We start from the raw sequence: 23,949 nt of genomic DNA, 5'->3' as shown, positions 1-23,949 counted from the left end.
TAGAGAGTGAACATGCTCTGGTACATTGACCATCATTGTGGAGAATACCCTGGTAAATTGGTAATCAGTGGGGAGCATGCTCTGGTATATCATTGACCATCAGTGGGGAGAATGTTCTGGTACATTGACCATCAGTGGGGAGAATACTCTGGTATACTGACCATCAGTGGGGAGCATGTTCTGGTACATTGGTCATCAGTGAGGAGCATGTTCTGGTACATTGGTCATCAGTGAGGGGAATGTTCTGGTATATCGACCATCAATGGGGAGCATGCTCTAGTACATTGGTCATCAGTGGCGAGAATACTCTGGTACATTGGTCACCAATAGAGAGTGGACATGCTCTGGTACATTGGTAATCAGTGGGGAGCATGCTCTGGTATATCCTTGACCATCAGTGGGGAGCATGCTCTAATACATCGGTCATCAGTGGTGAGAATACTCTGGTACAATGGTCACCAGTAGAACATGCTCTGGTACATTGACCATTATTGTGGATGATTACATTGGTAATCAATGGGGATCATGCTCTGGTATATCATTGACCATCAGTGGGGAGCATGTTCTGGTACATTGACCATCAGCAGGAAGCATGTTCTGCTACATTGACCATCAGTGGGGAGCATGTTCTGGTACATTGACCATCAGTGGTGAGCATGTTCTGGTCCATTGACCATCAGTGGTGAGCATGTTCTGGTACATTGACCATCAGTGGTGAGCATGTTCTGGTACATTGACCATCAGTGGTGAGGTGGTCTGGTGCAGTGGGCATTGGTGTGGTAAGTGATACTGGTGCTGGAACTATAGGATAGCTATCAATCAACCTCTGCTCATGGAGCAATCTAAGCATGCTATAGACCGGAACCCTGACGGTTGACAGAACCTTGGCTGATAAAGGGATTGGAATAACGGTAACGCAATAAAACACTTTTGTGCGGAAGAGGGTTCCAAAAAAAGAGGCAGCGGTTAGAAAGTAATCAGTATTGTGTACTGTGTGTCTGTCAGTGCCTATGTGCAGAGTCCCTCCATCCGCGGCTGTTTGTGCATGTGTTTCACGCGTACATGCAGAGCCGGGGCGTACACGCACTAGTGCTCTGTGCACATCCACGTCGCGTGCATGCATGCTGCTCCCCTCCTTCCATGTCAGTTTCCTGGGCGGGCGCTAGGAGGAGCTGCCACTAGCAGCAGCGGGAGGAGGAGGAGGATTTCTTTTTGGCCTCTGAATGGATGAACTTCGGATTGTCTTCTTCCGTTTCCAGCACTTCAACAAGCCGAGGAGCCAACAACAAGTCCAAGTAGTGGCCGGCACTGACAATAGGAGCGGAGGGGGAGCCCCGGGCTGTGTGTGGTAATGCTGGGGCACTGCCTTGTCTGCAGGGCATGCATGCTGCTGCTGTCCCTTCCCTGTGTGAGCAGTGTTTAGTGTGTGGCATGCTCTGGATGCAGCCTGCTCCTCTAGCTTTGTCTATCTGCTGCCTTTGTGTGTGCTGTGCATGCCAACCAGATCACCTCTGACTGATCCCTTGCTAGTGGAGTGCCTGGGATTTGGTGGGATTGGTGCAGTGTATATGAGCAGCCCCCCTTTGTGTGAGTGACAGCTGTTGGTCATACCTGGGGAAGGTGAGCCTGCTGAGCCCCTAGTGTCAGTGCTGCCAGGGTAGGGGCACCATGAAGAAGTTTTCTCGAATGCCCAAGTCGGAGAGCGGTGGAGGAGGCGGCGGTGGAGCGGGTGCTCTGGGTGCAGGATCAGCTGGAAATTTTACCAGCGGAGGGGTGACGCTGGGCAGATGTTTCACCATTGGCCGTCATCAAGTAACGGTGGAGGAACTTGTGGCAGAAGGTAATCTTTTATCACATTTAACCACACAGGACTATTGTTATGGCCTGTTTCCTGTTATCACCTTGATCTGATGTATAAATAAATGACTGCTATATACAACTGCCTGTACACTTGGCTTTTTATGCGTGGATTGCACAGAGCTTTGTGACAGGTGAACGGCATGCTATCGTGTTTTTTTTTTTTTTTTTTTGCTTTGGAGAACTAACACCGGGTAGTCCAGGAAAGCATTGTTATAGAGACGTTATGGGACTTTGTCGGTGAACAATTATGCTTACACTTTATTTTATCAAAGAATAAAAAAAAAAATACATGCCCCAGGTCCAGTTGACCTGGCACCTATGCGTATACCATTTTTTCAGCATCACCCTTTAAAAGTATGGAACATTTTGAGGTAGTCTAGTCTAAAATGTAAAGGTTAGTTATCAGTGGGAAACCTGAGTCTGGGAGAGTGCACACAACCATCTTTATGAAAGTAACTTCCCATTAAGAGGTCCCTTCTTCTTCCCGTCGTGAGGTCCCTTCTTCTTCCCGTCGTGAGGTCCCTTCTTCTTCCCGTCGTGAGGTCCCTTCTTCTTCCCGTCGTGAGGTCCCTTCTTCTTCCCGTCGTGAGGTCCCTTCTTCCTCCCGTCGTGAGGTCCCTTCTTCCCGTCGTGAGGTCCCTTCTTCCTCCCGTCGTGAGGTCCCTTCTTCCTCCCGTCGTGAGGTCCCTTCTTCCTCCCGTCGTGAGGTCCCTTCTTCCTCCCGTCGTGAGGTCCCTTCTTCCTCCCGTCGTGAGGTCCCTTCTTCCTCCCGTCGTGAGGTCCCTTCTTCCTCCCGTCGTGAGGTCCCTTCTTCTTCCCGTCGTGAGGTCCCTTCTTCTTCCCGTCGTGAGGTCCCTTCTTTCCGTCAGAGTTGCCTCAATGACATCAGTGGTCTCCCCCTTAAAGTGTTTTAAACCCTTACAATCCATTTTTTGCTACAGGTAAGCCTATGATAAGGCTTACCTGTAGCTACCCCGGATATCTCCTAAACCTGCATGGTCTAGGAGATATTCCCTGTATCTGCATGTGCCGATGTCATCGGCACATGCGCACTGAAGCAACAGCACATAAGCGCCGTTGCTTCAGTGAATGTGGCGTTACCGGCGGCTCCCACACGCATGCGTGGGAGTGATGTCATCGCGGTCGGCCAATCACAGCGCCGGAGCCCGTGATACCCAGAAGTAACTCCGAGAGTGTTGTCGCCGGCCGGTGCTGTGTACGGGCACCGCAACGGGGCTTCGATCTCAGGTGAGTATTACATAATGAGCTAGTATGCTATGCATACTAGCTCATTATGCCTTTGTCTTGCAGCTCCTTTTTTTTTTTTTTTTATTCTATGTGGGTTTACAACCACTTTAAAGGGATTGTAAAGTCAGAAGGTTTCTATGCATTAAGATAAAAAGCCTTCTGTGTGCAGCAGCCAGCCTACCACTTAACTGAGGTCCCTCTCTCTCCAGCAATGTCCACGAGTGTCTCAGCCGTCTAAAATTCTCCCTCCTGATTGGCTGAGACACAGCAGAGGCACCATTGGCTGCCGTTGCTGTAAATCAAAGTCAGCTAGCCAATCAGGAGAGAGAGGGGTTTTGGGTCTGAATGGACACACACCGCTGTGACTTGGCTCGAGTGCCCCCATAGCAAGCTGCTTGCTGTGGGGGCACTGGACAGGAGGGAGGGGCCAAGAGCACAGAAGAGGGACCTGAGAAGAGGAGGATCTGGGCTGCTCTGTGCAAATCCACTGCAACAGAGCAGGTAAGTATAACATGTTTGTTATTTATATAGGATAAAAACAAGACTTTACAATTACTTTAACATTAGAGGTCTCCCATCAGAGTTCTCTGATCCAGGACAAATGTGTCTTGTGCTCGTGGAACCCTGGTTGAGAAACACTGGTTTAGATAGCTTGGCAACTATGTGTATACCCTCTATCTAAACCTATGGCATGTATTTTTTAAATCTTTGTATAAATCAACTGTGAACAAAATTGTATTTTTAAAGGTATGTTTGGGGCTCTTTATTGTACCTACAAAGTCCTCAAATTGTACATAATTATATTGCTCTTGCGTACGATCGAGGTGTGGTAAGGTACGTTTTGTTATCTAGGCACTCTGTCATAAGTACTATATTGTTGTTTGCAGTGTCAGGACTGCTCTGAGCATGATTATATCGGATAATCTGATATTGCTTATATATTATATAGACTGACACTTTTGTACAAAATATTACTCAAGCTTATTCAGCTGTTTAAAGCTTAACACCAGGAATGGTCTTCTTTACTACATACTTACCTTGGTGTAGCCTGGGCCAATTTTATGTATGCATCTCTCACACCAGAGGGACCACTGTGTAAGCAGAAAATCACTGTAGCAGTTCCTGTGCTGAGCTGCATACTTGCTGCACACTGACCACAGGGGGTGATTCCTTTGGCATCACTGCCATTCACAGTTGCGCTTGTATTTTTTAAAATGAATACGAGGTGTTCTCTGAGTGGATAAGGTGGAGAGGAGGGATGATGACGGCACACTCTCCATCTCGCCCAATCAGAAAATAAACTTTTGTTCATTAAAAAAAAAAAAATACAACGCGTTTTGTAAGGGGCAGCGGTGTTAAGCAAGCGACCCCCTGTGGTTGTGCAGTGGAATAGCCATTTGGCCCAGGACCCCAAAGATCATGGTAATCGCTGTAGTGGCACTGACTACGATGTTGATTGTCAGCTTCCACAGTGGTCCTCAGGTATGGGATATGTATACTTACCTTGGTCCAACTTGAACTTGATGTAAGTATGCAATAAGGATTGTACCTGGAGTTCAGCTTGTAACATATACAGTACTTATTTTGAACAATACTATTCAATCAGAAGTCAACTGAGTCTGCCTAGATTAGAATTGTTAAATCTAACTTGATGCTGTGGGTGACAACATGGTGTGTAAATTCCCTTATTACCAGATAATGACACTTTTGACACTTTGTCAATTCAAGGCAAAGGGACAGGTTATTTTGAAAGCCCACCATCCCCATTCACTGATGCTCCCCTTTTTTTCTGATAGAGCCTTCAGAAATACTCTGTGCTTTTGATTATTAGGTAGAGCATTTTTTTTTTTTTTAGAGAACACAATACTTGGGCCTGGGCTGCCAATAACTGGCCCAGAGACTGTTAGGTGAGGGAGGAAAGACGGTCATTAACCTTATGCATGTTCCAGCACTGTTGGTCATGAAGCTTACATAGGGTTTTATACCCATTGTTCCATGATTGGTTACAGTTTCCAATTCTGCCAACAGTAGGCAGGCCATGTACTACACTGTAGAAAATGAGCCTGTATTTTGCCCAGACTAAGGTTTATTTATTTATTATAGGTACTTGTATAGCACTGTCAATTTACGCAGTACTTTACATATATATTGTACATTCACATCAGTCCCTGCCCTCAAGGAGTTTACAATCTAAGGTCCCTTACTCACATTCACACATACACACACTAAGACTAATTTCGACAGGAGCCAATTAACCTACCAGCATGTTTCTGGAGTATGAGAGGAAACCAGAGTACACGGAGGAAACCCACACAGGAACAGGGAGAACATCCCAACTCCAGCCAGGCAGTGTCATGGTTGGGATTCAAAATGACGACCCTAGTGCTGCCAGGCAGAAGTGCTAACCACTTAGCCAATGTGTTAGGTAACTTTTAAAGGAGGCGCTTTTACATATTCTATTCCTACCTTTCCTGCTTTCCCCATTACTTTGGTCCAACAGGCTGCCTAAGAAATATCTGATGTTTGCAGGTGTACAAAAACATATGGCAAGCCCTGTAGTTCCCAATAGCTAATTGCCAGGCTTCAACACTGACACATAGACCTTTATTATTTCAGTATTTAGGGATAGGCAACATAATACCTTTCTGTAAAGTGGTCCTATGGACAAAGTACTGATTCACTTTAAAAGGAACAAAGTGTGCTTTACAATGCCTGGTTTGTATATGGCTGATACAATTTTTCACGTTTTACTGTCATTACGGATTTTTAACAATGGGGCACAACATCAATGCTATGCAGACTCTTAGTTAACAATGGCTAGCCTGATACAGACCCCACTCCTTGTTCTCCTCCCATAGTATCCTGACAATGACACCATCTGCCTGGAGTTTGCATGTTCTCCCTGTGCCTGTGTGGGTTTCCTCCCACACTACAAAGACATGCTGGTAGGTTCATTGGATCCTGTCTAAATTGTCCCTGGTACATGTATGAATGTGTGTTAGGGACCTTAGATTGTAAGCTCCTTGAGGGTAGGGACTGGTGTGAATGTACAATGTATATGTAAAGCGCTGCGTAAATTGACAGCGCTATATAAGTACCTGAAATAATAATAGTACGCTATTTGACGCTTGTTTCAGAAGTAGTGGCATGGAAGGCTGTGTCCACTGGGCAGGCAGTATGGAAATTCACTCATTTATTAAAAGTGTGGCAGCACGTGGTGTACCTAATATTTCACTTTTTTAAAAAAAAATCAAAGTGCAGTTATTCTTTAAAAGAAACCTACCTTAGGAGAAACATAGGGTTTGGCATTTCATACTTCGTGTTCTGAAATTACTAGGTATCTGGCTTCCGTACTGAGTAAGTCGGAGACTTTGAAGAAAATATAAACAAGAGAGGGCACCAGCATCTAAATGCAAACTGTTTATTAAAACCAAAATAAAAAAGTGTTAAATTGCACTCACTGGATAGAAGGGGTTAAAAGAACGTGTCACAAAAAGCCGGAATAAGACCATCTGTGGAGCTGCCCAATTTGCAGAGATCAGCAGGGGTGTTGCTGAAGTAGGCAGAGCAGTACCAGGAAGCTGCTGGTGTGAGGCAGGTGCTGTAAACCAGGCTGGAACTAAAACCACGGTCTGCTGTAGCACTTCCAGAATTTTTCGGCCAGCAGTGCTAGATCCGGCCCCACATTGGCTGAGATCAGCAACTTCCGGTTGTGACATCACTCTGTAGGGCAAAGGGCTGTGGCTACGCATTTCAAGGAAAAAAACTGCCCCTTTGTCAAGCCAAAAAAAGCTTGACAAAACAGACTTTGAAGAAGCATGCAGTATGTGAAGTTGGAACTTTTTCTCCATGTTTGTTTCAGGTCAGTAACTTAACACAGAAGCCAGAGCATCAATATAAAAGCCAGCAAGCATTTGCAGAAGGAGACCAGCCTTCTTTTTCCATGAGCAAGATTTCTTTTTAAAGAGGCCAGGAGATTTTGAGTAAACTTTGAGGCATTACATATAGTAACCAGTCTTTTTAGACTGGGAAAGAGCAACAGTCCTAGTTAGCGTTTTTGGTTGAAAATAGTTTGTTTATGTTCTCGTAAAATAATGGGTAATTTGGCTTGCCCAGGAATTTTGCGTATTCATATTTGTTGCTAAGTTTCAGAATAAGCAATTCCTCTGTCCCACTTGATCAGTGATTGTGCAATGAGCAGGGAGTGTATGTATTGTGTGTTGTACAGTATCGATACAGACTTGCTGTACGTAAAACAAATGCAGTAATAAAACTGCTTTATTTCACCTTCCACCACAGTGCCTTAGTGGCGTAAGGATTTTTACAAGAACCTTTTACACAGTAGTTTAGTTCAAGTACATCAAAGTGAATGAAAGAGAATAAGTATAAAAGGTTGTTAGACCAGTTCTAGGGACAGTCCATAACATCCACATCCCTGTAGAATATATTGGAAAAAGAATTGGGAGAACACCACTCTCCCCTATGGTACCCGATCTCAATCCAGCGCTGTGCACGAGAGCTCTCCATCCTCATAGAGCAGATCAAAATAAGTGGGAGCCATTAACTCCCGCTGTTTTCAGTCAAATCCTAGGATGAGTAGCCGTGGTCGTGTCAATGGACGCAGGAAGTGGGGCCTGGGAGCAAGCCCGCACAAGTACACGCTTGCTTAGTGAGAGTGTACTTGGAAGGGTGGAGGAGCCAGGAGCTCTGGCAGGGAACCCCAGAAGAGGAGGATCGGGGCTGCTCTGTGCAAAACCATTGCACAGAGCAAGTAAGCATAACATGTTTTTTGTTTTAAAAAAAAAAATAAAAACAAATAAAAGGTTTAAGATTACTTTAACCCTGCATTATTATAGCAGTGCAAATTCTAATGCCCGTTGCTGACTTATTCACTTTCACGTGGAAAAATAATTGGGAGAACACCACTCTCCCCTGTGGTGATGGGACTTTATGGGATGTAGAACTGTCACTGAGGTAGGCACACACACTTGTAATGCTAAAATTTAAAGTTTATTACAGTTAAAAAAAAATAACAGCTTAAAAATTGACAAATACATCAAGCCACATATGGCATTTGCCAATATGATACTTAATTCCTTTAAAAACTTGGATGGTGCTGGTGCATGGAGTAAGTTGACGCAGAATCGCAGAATCAAACACTGCTTCCTCTCAGTAACTCTACATGCATCTAAATTGTCAATCAAAGCAGTCAGAAATTACAAAAAGTATCATCACAATAACGTAAATATAATTTACAATCCATATATAATATACTACCATTAATATAAGTGCTCACCTAATTACATAATATTGTCACTCCATGCACCAGCACCATCCAAGTTTTTAAAGGAATCAAGTATCATATTGGCAAATGCCATATGTGGCTTGATGTATTTGTAAATTTTTATGTTATTTATATAATTGTAATAAACGTTATATTTTCTGATTACAAGTGTGTGTGCTTACCTCAGTGACAGTTTTACATCCCATAAAGTCCCATAACCATAGGGGAGAGTGGTGTTCTCCTGATAATTTTTCCACGTGAAAGAGAATAAGTTAGGAATGGGCATTAGAATTTGCATTGCTATTATAATGCAGCATTAAAGTGATCTTTAAAGTGGAGTTCCACCCACTTTTACAACTCTTCAGCATCCCTCACTAAACTGTGCACTGTAAACAAATTAGATATTTTAAATTTTTTTTTTTTCTCAGCACCTACTATATATCTGCTGTATTCATTTTTCACTTCCTCCTCCCTGGCCGTGGCCCATCGCATCATTTCCTGTTTGCAATGCCTTCTGGGAAGGGGCGGCAACTTCCTCTGACACTGCTGTTGCTATGGAAACCTGACCTGAAACCTATTACACTGCTTCTACTGCACTGAGCATGTGCGAGATCTGCAAGGATGAGATCCAGGAAGAAATACAGTCTGGCTTCAGATGCCCACACTTAAGATGGCCACGGCCTGCGGTAAGTTTAAAAAATAACAAACTACTGCTATAAACTAACAAAACAGACCTTAGTTTACAGACTAAATTTACTAGAATACATTAAGCTTTTGTATTATAGGGGTATTTTTATTTAAAAAGTATAATTTCGTCCGGAACACCACTTTAAACATTTTATTTATTTTAAACAAAAAACATGTTATGCTTACTTGCTCTGTGCAATGGTTTTGCACAGAGCAGCCCCGATCCTCCTCTTCTGGGGTTCCCTGTCAGAGCTCTTGGCTCCTCCACCATTCCAAGTACACTCTCCCTAAGCAAGCGTGTACTTGTGCGGGCTTGCACCCAGGCCCCACTGCCTGCGTCCATTGACACGACCACAGCTACTCATCCTAGGATTTGATTGAAAGCAGCGGGAGCCATTTCAATCTGCCCTGTGAGGGGGGAGAGCTCTCGTGCACAGTGCTGGATTGAGATTGGGCTCAGGTGGGTGAGGGGGGATTCTGCAGGCCAGAAGGTTTTTCACCTTAAGGCTGAGTTCACACTGGTCCGACAAACGCTCCGACATTGGGAGCTCATGTCGCATGACGTGTGAAATCCAATGTTTCCCTATGGGAGCCATCCTAACTGGTCCGACACAAGTCGTTCCAACTTTAGAAATGCTCCCTGTACTACTTTGGTCCGACTTTGATCCTACTTCAGCCCATTGACTATTATTGAAGTCGGATCAAAGTCGAATCGCCGTCTCGCATGATCCGTCCGGCATGCGACTTGTGCTCAGATGATCTTGAGGGGGAACTCCGCGCCAAATTTTAAATTAAAAAAACGGCATGGGTTCCCCTCCAAGAGCATACAAGGCCCTTGGGTCTGGTATGGACCTTAAGGGGAACCCCCTACGCTGAAAAAACGGCGTGGGGGTCCCCCCCAAATCCATACCAGACCCTTATCCGAGCACGTAGCCCGGCCAGTCAGGAATGGGGGTGGGGACAAGCGAGCGCCCCCCCTCCTGAACCGTACCAGGCCGCATCCCCTCAACATGGGGAGGTGGGTACTTTAGGGCAGAGGGGAGCCCTGCGGGCCCCCTCACCCCAGAGCACCTTGTCCCCATGTTGATGAGGACAAGGGCCTCTTCCCAACAACCCTGGCCGTTGGTTGTCGGGGTCTGCGGGCGGGGGGCTTATCGGAATCCGGAACCCCCTTTAATAAGAGGGCCCCCAAATCCAGGCCTCCCACCCTATGTGAATGAGTATGGGGTACATGGTACCCCTACCCATTCACCTAGGGGAAAAAGTGTCAATAAAAAAACACACTACACAGGTTTTTAAAGTAATTTATTAGACAGCTCCGGGGGTCTTCATCCGAGTTCGGGGGTCTCTCTGGTTCTTCTCCGCGTCTTCTGCCGGGCTCCTCCGCTATCTTCTGCTCTTTTGCCACTCTTTTGCTGTAGCGGTGGCCTGGACTTCTGCCTTCTTGTCTTCTTGTCTTCTTCCCTCTTCTGATGTTGACACAACGCTCTCTCCAGCTGGAATGCTCTCTGAGCGCTCCGCAATGGACAATATAGGCGGTGACCCTGTCCCCTTATGAGTTACTGTCCCGGGGCATGCTGGGACTGTGCCGTCATAAGGGGGTGTGGTCAACATCACCCGGTGACCACCCCCCCTAAAACGTCACAGTCCCAGCATGCCCCGGGACAGTGACCTCATAAGGGGGCGGGGTCACCGCCTATATAAGTCCATTGTGGAGCGCTCAGAGAGCATTCCAACTGGGGAGAGCGTTGTGTCAACATCAGAAGAGGGAAGAAGACAAGAAGGCAGAAGTTCGGGCCACTGCTATAGCAAAAGAGCAGAAGATAGCGGAGGAGCCCGGCAGAAGACGCAGAGAAGAACCAGAGAGACCCCCAAAGTCGGAAGAAGACCACCGGAGCTGTCTAATAAATTACTTTAAAAACCTGTGTAGTGTGTTTTTTTTTTTTTTATTGACACTTTTTCCCTAGGTGAATGGGTAGGGGTACCATGTACCCCATACTCATGCACATAGGTTGGGGGGCTGGGATCTGGGGGCCCTCTTATTAAAGGGGCTCCCGGATTCCAATAAGCCCCCCGCCCGCAGACCCCGACAACCAACGGCCAGGGTTGTAGGGAAGAGGCCCTTGTCCTCATCAACATGGGGACCAGGTGCTTTGGGGTGGGTCGCCCCCCTGCCCTAAAACACCCACCTCCCCATGTTGAGGGCATGCGGCCTGGTACGGTTCAGGAGGGGGGGCTCTCGCTCGTCCCCACCCCCATTCCTGACCGGCCGGGCTGCGTGCTCGGATAAGGGTCTGGTATGGATTTGGGGGGACCCCCACGCCTCTTTTTCGGCGTAGGAGGGGGGTTCCCCTTGAGGTCCATACCAGACCCAAGGGCCTGGTATGCTCTTGGAGGGGGGAACCCATGCCGGTTTTTTATTTAAAATTTGGTGCGGAGTTCCCCCTCAAGATTCATACCAAACACAGTGCCGGGCATTGTCGGGGATCCAAGTCGGATCCCCGTTCATTGAAAGTCGGACGCATGCCGGCTTCATGTCGCAGGGCAAAGTCGGATCCAAAGTTGGATGGCTGTCGTGTCGCACCAGTGTGAACCCAGCTTAATGCAGAGAATGTGTTAAGGTAGGAAACCTTAAAGCGGACCTTCTGTCATTTTTTTCATCTTTCTATTTATTAAATATTCTGCCCTTGCTGTTTAACATTTTGGTAAAATATTTTTTTTCTGCTAGTAAATACCTTATACAGCCCACTTCCTGTTTCTTGTCTGGTAATAAGCCTAGGCTTATGACATCATGCACAGCTCTCTCTCTCTCTCACTCTTGTGAGAGTTTGCCAGGAAGGGAGGGGGGGGAGTCATAAGAGGGCCAATGAGAGCTGGAGGTGTGCAGAGTTGACAGAGATTTCTGCAGCATATTTGGCACGTACAGAATCACAGTATATATAAAATAATATGCAGAGTGGTGGGAGTGAAGCTTCTGAATGGCAAAGATGTTTTTATTACAAATTATGTGAGCAGACTGCAGTTCCTCTTTAAGGATTTAGAACCTCTTGAACTTCCAAGTGTGTGTACTGTAATTCACTTTTATTTTCACCCTGTGAGAGCAGAAATGTCAGCTTAGTATCAGGCTGTATGGCCCACATTAGAGCCCCCGCTTGAACTCAGATCTAATATCTCATATCATGTCCAGGCCAGTTATGAAGCCTTATGCCTTGTGAAGCCTAACAGTTATGAAGCCTTTAGTTTTATTTAATGTAATGCCAAGATTATTATTATTTTGAAGTTTTGTGAGTATCTGTTATCACAACTGAGCTCAGGTAGGAGACTAGATGGTCTTCCAAACTCAGCCTGGCTTCTGCTCTGATAGGGAGAGAATACAAGTCATTACTGAAAATAAGATAATTCTCTAGCTAAGGCAGCATTATGATCACAATTCTGAATTGGACTAGTGTTGCACATCCAAGGCTGCACTCTGTTCTCCTTTTGGCCAAAAACAACTTTATTGTTCAAGTTGCAACATGAAAACTGACACTCCAACCCACGGATTCTACTTTTTGCCTCTTAGTGGAGCTTGATCATAGAGCTATAAGCTCCAGTGGGGGCAAAACACAATACCATATTAAGGCTGGGTTCACACTGCCGTACGGAGCAGGTCACAGCAGGAGTCCAGTGCGTCTCTGTTCACCATTTCGGGTCCAAATTTTTGGCTGAATTAGAACCTGAAATGGGCCAGAAGACACACAGAACTCCTGTGCAATTCACTCCGGAGCTGCCCTGGAGATGTATGAACCCGCTCCATTGAGAGCTGGTCACAATCTCCTGACATGCAAATTTTTTTTTTTCATTGTAATTTTAATTTTTTTTTTAGTCTGAAGGAGAACATTGTGCACCCTTGAATACGCTACATGAGTCTGAAGTGGGGTGATAGATCCCAAAGTCACCTGTGACTCAATGGGGGGAAATTGAGGGCCTGCATTGGTTTACAAAGTGTAAGTGAACTGTTTCTAGATTGGAAATTCAAATTATTGCATATGCACCGTGCTGACTGGTTCTCTTCAAAATATAACTGCACTTTCACAAAATATGATCCGTTTGTAGTTGTCCCGCAGACACTAAAAAAATGGCAGTACGATGTGTTCTCCTTTTTGAAGAGAAGTTCTGTTTCCTGAAGTACTGCCTGCAGCCTTCTGGCTCTGAGGACATCCCAGGAGACAATTTGCTCATTGCGTTTAATGCAGAGCTAGTTTACCATCTCCAAACAATCCCTTCTAGTGGTGGCCAGGAACAGATTGTTGGCAGAAGATGTGACTGTATACATGGGCCATTCTGCTGGAAATAGGGTTACTCTTCAGAAAATATACCGCATCGTGACAAGTACAAACGTCTAATGTTGGAGGATAGTGCAGTTGTACTTTAAAAACCCTTTCATGACTAAGCCTATTTTTGAAATTTGGTGTTTACAAGTTAAAATCCATATTTTTTGCTAGAAAATTACTTAGAACCCCCAAACATTATATATATATATATTTTTTAGCAGAGAATCTAGAGAATAAAATGGAGATTGTTGCAATATTTTATATCACACGGTATTTGTGCAGCGGTGTTTTAAATGCAAATTTTTGGAAAAGGGACACTTCCATGAATTTTAAAAAATCCAAACAGTTACCCCAATTTTTTTGTATAATGTGAAAGATGATGTTACGCTGAGTAAATAGATACCAAACATGTCACGCGTTATAATTGCACGCACTCGTGGAATGGCAACAAACTATGGTAGCTATGAATTTCCATAGGCGACGCTTTAAATTTTTTTTATGGTTACCAGGTTAGAGTTACAGAGGAGTTCCAGGGCTAGAATTATTGCTCTCGCTCTGACGATCGCGGCGATACCTCACATGTGTGGTTTGAACACCATTTACATATGCGGGCACAACTTCCGTATGCGTTTTCTTCGCTGCGCGAGCTCGCGGGGACGGGGGCGCTTTAAAAATTTTTTTTTTTTTTTTAATTTATTTTATTTATTTTTAGACTTATAAATTGTGTTTTAAAAAAAAATGTTTTTTTTTTTTTACTTTTATTGCTGTCACAAGGAATGTAAACATCCCTTGTGACAGTAATAAGTGGTGACAGGTACTCTTTATGGAGGGATCGGGGGTCTAAAAGACCCCCGATCCCTCCTCTGCACTTCAAAGTATTCAGATCGCCGAAAACGGTGATTCTGAATACCGTGTATTTTTTTAAACTCGGCACCATTGGCAGCCGAGTAAACGGGAAGTGACGTCATGATGTCGCTTCCGCGTTTACATTGAGAAGGCTGGAACGAAGCGACCCACGGCTTCGTTCCAGCCCGCCCACAGCCGCCGGAGGCAGCCGATTGGACACCGGGCCTCCCGATCGCACAGGAGGCCCGGTAAGAGGGGCGGGAGGGGGGGGATGTCCCCTCCCGCTCCTCCGGTATAACAGCTGAGCTGCTTTTAGCCGCATCGGTTGTTATATACGGGTAGCCGATTGCCCGCTCAAAACAACGGTACCGGGATGATGCCTGCAGCTGCGGGCATCATCCCGGTATAACCCCGGAAAGCCGAGTACGCACATATGCGTACGGTCGGCGGGAAGGGGTTAAAGAGTTCATGTTGGAGTCTTGCGTTTGTGCTGAATGCATACGTGTGGATCACAGTCGCACCTTCTGATAATACTTTCCTGTCTAAAGTTGGCTTGCTCCTGATTTCATAACAGTGTATTTATAGTCAGCTGATTTAGTTGTTTATTTACATATTCATTTGGAAGCAGACTTAATCTGTTATTTTATTGTGAAATCATTACAAGAAGAGCAGAGCATTGTGAAATCATTTACAAAGAGAGCAGAGAAAACTGATCAGGCATCCATATTTTAATACAGCTTCTAATGCCTATTTGCCTGGACATGATTCAGTCATTCCAAACATCACTTGCAAGTGACCTTGTAGGGGGCATAAGATGAGCATATGCAAGCATCTGGAAAGTATCTGCAACCACTTCAGAATCATTCCGTAGTCATGTAGAGAAAAAAAAAATCACCTACCAGTAAAATTGTAGTTAAGTCTCAAGTAGGGTACACACTATAAGCAAACCTGGCAAACAATCGTCCGATTTTCATCAATGTTTCACAGCAAGTCAGAACCGAGGAAGGAAATATTGTACGGAAATTCTCGTTAGACAAAGGCTTTTTTTTTTTGTTTCTGATCATGCGCAGTCTTTCTTTTATTTTTCTGGTACGAAAACGGTACACATTAAACGAAAATTGTTCATTCTGTTCCCATACAAGAAACATTTTGGAGTTTGTCTCTTCTGAAATTTTTGTTTGGAAGGTTGGAATCGGCTGTCCAAAGTTGTGTGCATACTATGAGAAAATTGTATGATTTGTTCCTTGGATGAAAAACGTTCGGCCGATTTTCTTATAGTGTGTACTAAAGAAGTAGGTCCAACCCCCTGCAATTGTAATTTATACTCGCCTTCTGTCTCCCCACCTTAGAGAGAGAGTGAAATTCCTAGTATGCGATGCTATTCCAAGGTGAAGGGCAGGGTTCCCGCGTGACCAATCGCTCAATTCCAGTACTGTCACACGAGAGTGGTGAGAGAATGCTTAGCTCTGTAAGCTCCTAGCACGTTAACTTGGATTAAGTAGAAGATTTTCTCTTTACTTCACATTGTCAGAAAAAAAGAAAGTCCAGTCCAAAAAGTAAAATGACTAATAACTTTAAGGGCTAGTTTACACTTGCTTCAAAACAAGGCTTCGGACACGCTTTGTTAAAGCTCTCTGAACGCCAGTCAAAGCTCCTGACATTAAATAAAATGGTTAGCTTACAGTCCTGTTTACTCCTGCTTTTGCTTGGTGCTTCGGTGAGGCTTTGGTAGAGCTTTGATGGGTCTTCGATGAGCCTTTGGTGGGGCTTCAAGCGAGCTTTGCCATAGACTTCTAGGGAGGCTTTGAAGAAGCTTTGAAGCACCACTAAAGCTACATGGGGTATAATTTTTGAAGCACAGCCAAAGCAAAGCAAAAGCAAGGTGTAATTAGGACTGTAAGCCAACCATTTTATTTAGTAACCGGAGCTTTGACTGACGTTCAGAGAGCTTTAACAAAGCCAGTCTGAAGCCTTGTTTTGAAGCAAGTGTAAACTAGCTGTTAATGTGTGCTGAAGCCGAAGCAAGTCTAAATGAGCCCTAACACAAACATTTTGTCAAAGGATATTTAGGTCCAGTTCACACTACATTCAGTCCAGTGCGGTTTTTTTTTTTTTTTTTTGGAAAAATTTGGCTGCCACAAAACCGGTCCCTGGTACCAAAAAAGGTTGGGGACTGCTGGCCTAGTGTGCTAATTTTTAAAGGTGGTTCTAAAGGCAGAAGGTTGTTTGTGTTTGTTTTTTTTATCTTAATGCATTAAGATAAAAAAAAAAAAACCTTCTGTGTGCAGCAGCTCCCCTAATACTTACCTGAGCCCTATCTCGATCCAGTGATATTACATGACAGGTGGATTTGATTTAAATCACTGGTAAAAAGGCTTGATTTAAATCAACTTGATTTAAATTATAATTTTTAAAGAGCAACTGTCATCTCTGTCACGCAGTGGCTCTGACCCGCTGTAGACTCACTGACAGTCCAATTCACTTTAATGGGACAGCTGGTGATGGGCAGTGACACAACAAGGTGAGGGACATGGCGGTTGCAGGTGAGTGGATGCCCGCTAACAGGCGCTGCCATGATGGATCTCAAATACAGGTGCTCTTTAAATGTAAGGACTTATTCTTGCTGGTAGTTAGACTCTTTAATATTTGCAAACAAAATGAAGGTTTCCCTTTTAGACTAATAAGCTGTCAGGTTAGTAAAACAGCGATATCAGAACTGATTCAATCATACAGTTTGTACTGTACATTGATTTGCAAAACAATGGGATAAAGGAATATTCCTTAACTTTGTTTTATCTCATGGTTACTGTGAAATTGTGTGAATGCATCAATGCAGTGCATGTTATCTCAGCTTGCAGAGCTTGGATTCATTGAATGAGTTTACCAAAAATTTAAATATTGCAGAATATACAGCCTCATGCTGCATAACTAAGGTCCATTTCATGCTGAATAAACTAAATTAATTAATGTATCTTAAATAGAAAACTATCTTTAGATAGATTTTTACTCCAAAAGCATTATATTAAAATAAATTTGATAAAAAAAATTTAATTGATTTATATCCAACCTGTTGCATGAGAACCCCGGCTGTCCAGGACTCTACCTCCTGATTTGGCTGAGATTGGCTAGCAATCAAAGTCAGAAAGCCAATGGGGGGAGAGAAAGAGAGAGGGCAGGGCCGCGCTGCGCTCTGTGTCTGAATGGACACACAGAGCAGTGGCTTGGCTCCGGTGCCCCCATAACAAGCTGCTTGCTGTGGGGCACTCGGCAGGAGGGAGGGACCTGAGAAGAGGAGGATCTGGGCTGCTCCGTGCAAAACCACTTCACAGGTATATTTAAAAAAAAACAAAAAAAAACCCACTTTGATACCACTTTAAGGGCCCTTTCAGACGTGCGGATCTGTATCCAGCCATCCACTTGCTCAGCAGGGATCGCTCCGTTGATCCCCCGCTGAGCCGGTGGATGATAAGTGTGCAGGGACAGACCTATCAGATATCCGCTCTCTTCTATGGGGGGATTGGATGATTCCACCAGACGGATGGAAAATAGGACATCCATCTGTCTGGATTTTGCGGAGTGGATCGGGGTGGATCGGATGTCAGCGGACGTGTCACCGCTGACATCTGTCGCTCCACAGAGGTGTATGGAGCGACCGTTCAGATCCGCTGAAAAAAAACTGACAGGCGGATCTGAACGGTCCGCACGTGTGAAAGGGCCCTAAAATAGGAGAGCAGGGGGTGGAACACCAGGTATTTCACACAAAGGTAGCAATAAAAAAGAGAACAGGATACTTTTTAGCAGTTCATGATATAGAATATGAAATGTTGGGGTAACCTATTCTCTAAATAGTACACACAGATAATACAGCATCACTCTTATTTTTATTGTAAATGCATCCTCTGACAACATATTGCAAGCCCAATGTCACATTTAAACTCTTTGCCATCTGTAGGTTTATTTTTCATCCCATTATTGACAGTAGAAATTGATGGTATACCTGAACCTTTGTAACATATACAGTGACTTTTGTCTGAGCTGTACCATAAAATATTGTTGCAACATATTAGTGACTGAATGCAAGCAATTAAAGCACGTGTTTCTCTTTCAATGTAATTAAGTACAGTATGTTCATCAGTTACTATGAGGACACTGTTAGTTGAAACATCCTGCTTGGGCAGTACATTCAAGTTTCATCTTGCTTGTTTCCTCCTGTGCAAACTTTAAAGTTATGTAAGTTTTTCTGACACCTGTTATTGACGTATGGACTTTGCTCCTGTCTCTTGCAATCAAAATGAGGGGCATGAAATGTGCATCTGCTTAAAAAAGCAATGGGGGGGGGTCTGTTAAATCAGCAATGCCTGCACGTACCTTGAGTTTTCAGTTAGGTTAAAATGGTTGTAAAGGCTAAGACCCCTTTCACACCGAGGGCGTTTTGCAGGCGCTATAGCGTTAAAAATCGCGCCTGCAATCCGCCCTCAAACAGCTGCTCCATTGTTTCCAGTGTGATAGCCCGAGGGCTTTCACACCGGAGCGGTGCGCTGGCAGAACGTTAGGAAAAGTCCTGCCAGCAGCTTATTTGGAGCGGTGAAGGAGTGGTGTGTTTACCGCTCCTCCACCGCTGCTCCCCATTGAAATCAATGGGGCAGCGCTGGGATACCGCCGACAAAACACCGCTATTGTGGCACCTTGCGGGCGGTTTTAACCCTTTCTCAGCTGCTAGCAGGGGGGAAAAGCGCCCTGCTAGCGGCCGAAATGCGCAGCAAATCCGACGGTAAAACGCCGCTAAAAATAGCGGCGTTTTACCGCCGACGCTATAGGCGGCTCAGTGTGAAAGGGTTCTTAAGGTTTTCTTCAATTCTCTGCATTAACCACCTCAATACTGGGCACTTTCGCACCTTCCTGCCAGGCCAATTTTCAGCGCTGTCACTTTTTAAATGACAATTGTGTGGTCATACAACACTGTACCCAAACTACATTTTTATGATTTTGTTCCCACAAATAGAGCTTTCTTTTTGGTGGTATTTGATCACCTCTGCGTTTTTTTTTTTTTTTTTTTGCTAAATGAATAAAAAGAGACTGAAAATTTGGTGGTGGAATGGTGATAAGTGTTAGTGTGGGGTATGGGGTGGGGGTTAGAAATTCCAATTACATCTATATGGTAAGAAAATTATAATCTCATTTGTTATATCGCCATGTTGAATTTAAACATTTATACAGGGTGTTTTATATAAGAGTTTACTAAAATGAGCAGGCTGCCTTTAGTTGTATTTTAAGCTAGCTATTTATCCTTGTATACTAAATAAACAGGTCATAGACAGTATGAAATTTTGTCTGCATAGAACTAACATTGGAAGTAGTTTATAGAGGTTAGTATATTAAATTTACCAGGTCACATATTATGTGTGATGGGGAATTCAGCAGTAAAAAAACTGCGCATTAGATCTCAACACTTTACAGCCACCACAGACATCATGACAGTAGTTGTTTTTAGCCTGTCGGCTATTCCAGCGAGAAATCTTTCCACTGGATTGATTGAGAGATTGGGTTGTCTTTCTTATTTCATTAAATTGGCACTTCAGTCTGAGACACAATGCTGTTTTTTTTTTTTATTAATTTTTGTTCAACCCAGCAGGTTGACTGAAAAAACAAACAAACTGACTGCTCCGGTTGGAGTCACTGTACTAACAATTCAATGTTAGTACAGTGATCTCCTCTGCTGTTCTATTGTGTTCTGACTGGGGGAAGGCTCCCCCACCAGAACACTCTTGTCCGCGCTCTCCGCCATCGGCGGAGAGCTCTGATTGGGAGCCGGTCAGCTGCTGGTTTTCCAGCATGCTCGCCCGACAGAAGAGAAAAGTTCTTTGGACAGGCCCAGGACAACCTGGTTGGAATCCCCCCTAAATGCTTGGGAATTACATGGAGCTGTAACAAAACAGCTTGAGTCTTTGAACTCAGCTGGCCTTCTAAGTAGGCTTCCCCAGTGACCCCTCAAATATAACTAAGATGATAAATGTGTTTCATCTTCGAGGTTTGGATTCCGTAGTTCAGTACAGCCTTCATGTCATCCCATGTGAGTTCTTTCTGCATTTTATAGCTCACGGATATAGCTCTGCTCTCCTGTGATGCAGTTGCCAGCTACACAGAAAGCACAGTTCTGTGTTCTTTTCAAGGGTATCAAAGAAACCGACTTTTACACAAAAGTTTCCTGGTGGCAGTGTACATTTCTCATGGTCACTTTTTTAACCATTTAAATACTACAACAATTTTTGCTCTTCAGCTCTTTGTTTATCTAAAAAAAAGCTCCTTTGTTTTATTTTGTATGATATCCATTTAAAAAGGTGCTTTAGACATATATTTTTTTTTTGGGATATGGTAAAGAAAATTTAGAACCTCTTTTCAGCCATGCTGGTGAGATTACTAATTTTAAAAATTTGACTGGAATTTTACATTAAATCAGAACTAAATTCTCCTATCCTTCTCAGCCAAAGAAGCTGCCATCTTGGCCTCGGTTTGATCTGCAGTTGCCATGGTCTGCACATGTGATCAGTTATGACACCAGCCATTTGATTGTTTGATAGTTTGGTTGAAAGCACAAGCAAATGTGACAGTCAGCATTCCCAGCATGCCTGGATTATAACAGTTTTTTTAAACCATTAAATCGATGGGTTTAATTACGCTTTAAATACTTTTGACAATGACTTTTAGACCCCTTTCACACCAAGGCGTTTTTGCAGCATTTTAGCGCTAAAAATAACGCTATTAAAACGCTCATATAACGCTCCCCATGCATCTCAATGGACCCTTTCACACTGAGGGGTTGCGCTGGCGGGGCGTTGAGAAAAGTCCTGCAAGCAGCATCTTTGGAGCAGCTTTTGGGCATTGAAAAAAACGCCCCTCTCCATTGAAATGAATTGAAAACGCTGTAAAAACGCCTGAATAGCGCCTATAATCCGCTCTGAGCTGTAGAAAAGTCACATGATCTCACAAAAAGGTAAACATGCAAGCAGAAAAGAGAGCATCTACAACAACAGGACTGAACTTGTGGGAAGGTCGGAATGATTAAACAGACCATCAAAGTGCCAAAAAAAAGAATTAATCTCAGAAAAATGAAGATTTGAAGTAAAACAAGACACTGCTTGTTACTTTGTTTTACATGATCTCACAAAGGATAAACATGCAAGCAGAAAGATAGCATCAATAACACATGCTTCAATAATGCTTGAAAAACCCTGTTAAAACGCCTGCAGCGGTGTGTTAATTTTACCGCTAACGCCCCTAAAACGCGGCAAAACGCGGTAAAAATGCTAAGGCGTTTTAGGGTGTTTTTGAAGCGCCTTGGTGTGAAAGGGGTCTTAATCAGCAGCAAAATTATGTAAAAAAACATTTTTTTTTTATTATACATTCCTTCTACTGTTGATGGATGAGCCCTAAAGGTCTGCTCCTCTCTTCCCTTTTATGGACATAAACATGAATGAATGGGCAGTCTAAGAGTGCATGCTTGCTTATGTGCCAGTAAGGCATTTTACTGTAGTCAGCTCATGCCCACTAGTCTGACAACCTTCTTATGTTTATGGCCAGCTTAGCATTTATAATGCTGGAATGTTAGAGTTTCCCAATTGTCAGAGAGAGAACATTTTCCAGCACTAATATACTGTATTTCTGGTAACTTTCCTGCTATATTTTCACATAATTTTACTCCATCGCGATTTCTGGATAAAGGACGTGTTTTTTTTTTTTTTTAATCCTCGCCTTAAGCGATGGAGGGTTGTTACATTGTGTGGATATGCAATATGAATTCTGTTGAATTAAAAACCAACCTGTGGGTTTTTTTTTTTTATTTGACCTTGTGAAATTATTAAAACGTACTATAATATGTATTAAAAAAAAAAACATACATACATAGAAACCATGAATCCACTTGTCTTCCCAGAAATTTAAAACAAAATCTGAGTCTGGTATTCTTTTTGGTTTGATTGTTGATTTAACATTATTTTGCTTGTGCTTCTTGTTTGCCTCTGCTTTAGTAATCACATTACTAATTCATAATTGTCACTGTATTTGTACTAATGGGAAATCATCTGCCTTGTCATCAGAAAGTAAAGGCATCTATTTCAAGTTCTGAAGCTATGGAGATGAAAGCATTACTGAGCCAAGATTGAATAGTAAAAAACAAAACAAAAAAAAAACGGCAGCTTCTCCTGTCCTAAAAATGTATACACTGTAACTATAGATGTATCTAACATACAGGCAAGATGGGTTGATTTGCTAAAACCGGTGGGTGCAAAATCTGGTGCAGCTCTGCATAGGAACCAATCAGCTTCCAGGTTTTTTTTGCCAAAGTTTAATTGAACAAGATGAAGTTAGAAGCTGATTGGCTGCCATGCACAGCTGCACCAGATTTTGCACTCTCCAGTTTTAGTAAATCAACCCCACAGTGTTTCCCAGGCAGTGCTGTTTATGTTTTATCAACAAAACTACCTTTTTGTCAACCCTGCCTATTTCCTTTCTTTATTTTTAAAGGGTTGGTCCAACTAAAATTTAGTTTTTGGAAGTTGCTGATGAGTCAAATTTATAGGGTGGAAGGATACATCCGATGGAGTAGAGTGCAGGAGGACCCAGATTCCAAGGTGGGCAGGAAGGAAGCCAGGAAACCATGGGGAACAGATGTCACAGCTGGAGAACCCAACTGATTTAAAATAGTTCAGGAGGTGATGTTGTGCTGCAGAATCCACTTAAAGTGGTTGAAAAGTCAGAAGGTTTTTTATCTTAATGCATTCTATGCATTAGGATAAGAAGCCTTCTGTGTGCAGCAGCCCCTCTAATACTTACCTGAACCCCATCTAGATCCACCGATGTTGCAAGAGTGTCTCGGCTGCCCGGGACGCCCCTCCTCATTGGCTGAGACAGCAGCGTGGCGCCATTGTCTCCTGGTGCTGTCAAAGTCTGTCAGACAATGAGAAGAGAAAGGGGCGGGGCCGGGCCATGTGAATGGACTCACAGAGCTGTAGCTCGGCACGGGTGCCCCATAGCAAGCTGTTTGCTGTGGGGCACTGGACAGGAGCACCGAAGAGGGACCCGAGAAGAGGAGGATCTTGGCTGCTCTGTGCAAAACCTCTACACAGAGCAGGACATTTTTTGTTATTTTTAACTAAAAAAAAAACAAAACAAGACTTTAGTATCACTTTCAATGTGCTATCAATTTTGAGTGGATTGACTGTGCCTTTTTATTACAAAAGTTTTTAGATTAAAAATGATAGAGAAAGGATATTACATAAAAGATAATACTAATATTAGGCGCCCTGCTCTTAAAGTCTTGTGTAGCAAAACACTGTTTTAAATTCTGATAGTAGGGAAGGGTTAAAAGCATTGCTAGTGTATTTTTGCTATTTTTGAAGTTTCAATTCACTTCCTGTGTGAGATGCAACAGAAAATTAGAGGAAATCTCCCAAAGTGAGGGGAAAGCCCCCTTAGATATCTGTCCCAGATGTAACAGGTGTCCGCATTGAAAGATTTCCTTTACCTCTTTGTTTTCTGGCACAGCTGTAAAGTTTTGTATTTCCCCTCACTTTGTCTTGATGATGATGATAGTACTCCTTGAGAAAAAAAGAGTGGTGAATCTCCCCTAAAGGGACAGCAGAAAATACTTGACTGGGTGTAACTCTTCACCATGCCATCTCATGCTTAGTGATACACTTTTATTACCTATTTCTC

General features: G+C 43.6%; 1 protein-coding gene across 3 annotated transcripts in view; it reads left to right on the top strand.

Moving 5' to 3' along the window:
• The first annotated feature begins 1,140 nt into the window (after nucleotides 1-1,140).
• Nucleotides 1,141-23,949, top strand: part of BMP2K (BMP2 inducible kinase) — a 271,543-nt gene continuing 248,734 nt past the window's right edge. For 2 of the 3 annotated variants that reach the window (XM_073597994.1, XM_073597982.1), the window contains exon 1: nucleotides 1,142-1,840. In XM_073597994.1, coding sequence (XP_073454095.1) covers nucleotides 1,669-1,840 — 172 coding nt within the window. In that variant the 5' untranslated portion in view covers nucleotides 1,142-1,668. Of the gene's footprint in view, nucleotides 1,841-23,949 lie in introns of all 3 variants that reach the window. The other variant, XM_073597989.1, reaches the window with a different exon arrangement.

The sequence above is a fragment of the Aquarana catesbeiana genome, linkage group LG01, assembly GCF_042186555.1.
Source record: "Aquarana catesbeiana isolate 2022-GZ linkage group LG01, ASM4218655v1, whole genome shotgun sequence".
Lineage (NCBI taxonomy): Eukaryota > Metazoa > Chordata > Amphibia > Anura > Ranidae > Aquarana > Aquarana catesbeiana.
Note: the sequence above shows the minus strand (reverse complement) of the source record. Positions and strands in the feature narration are given on the sequence as shown.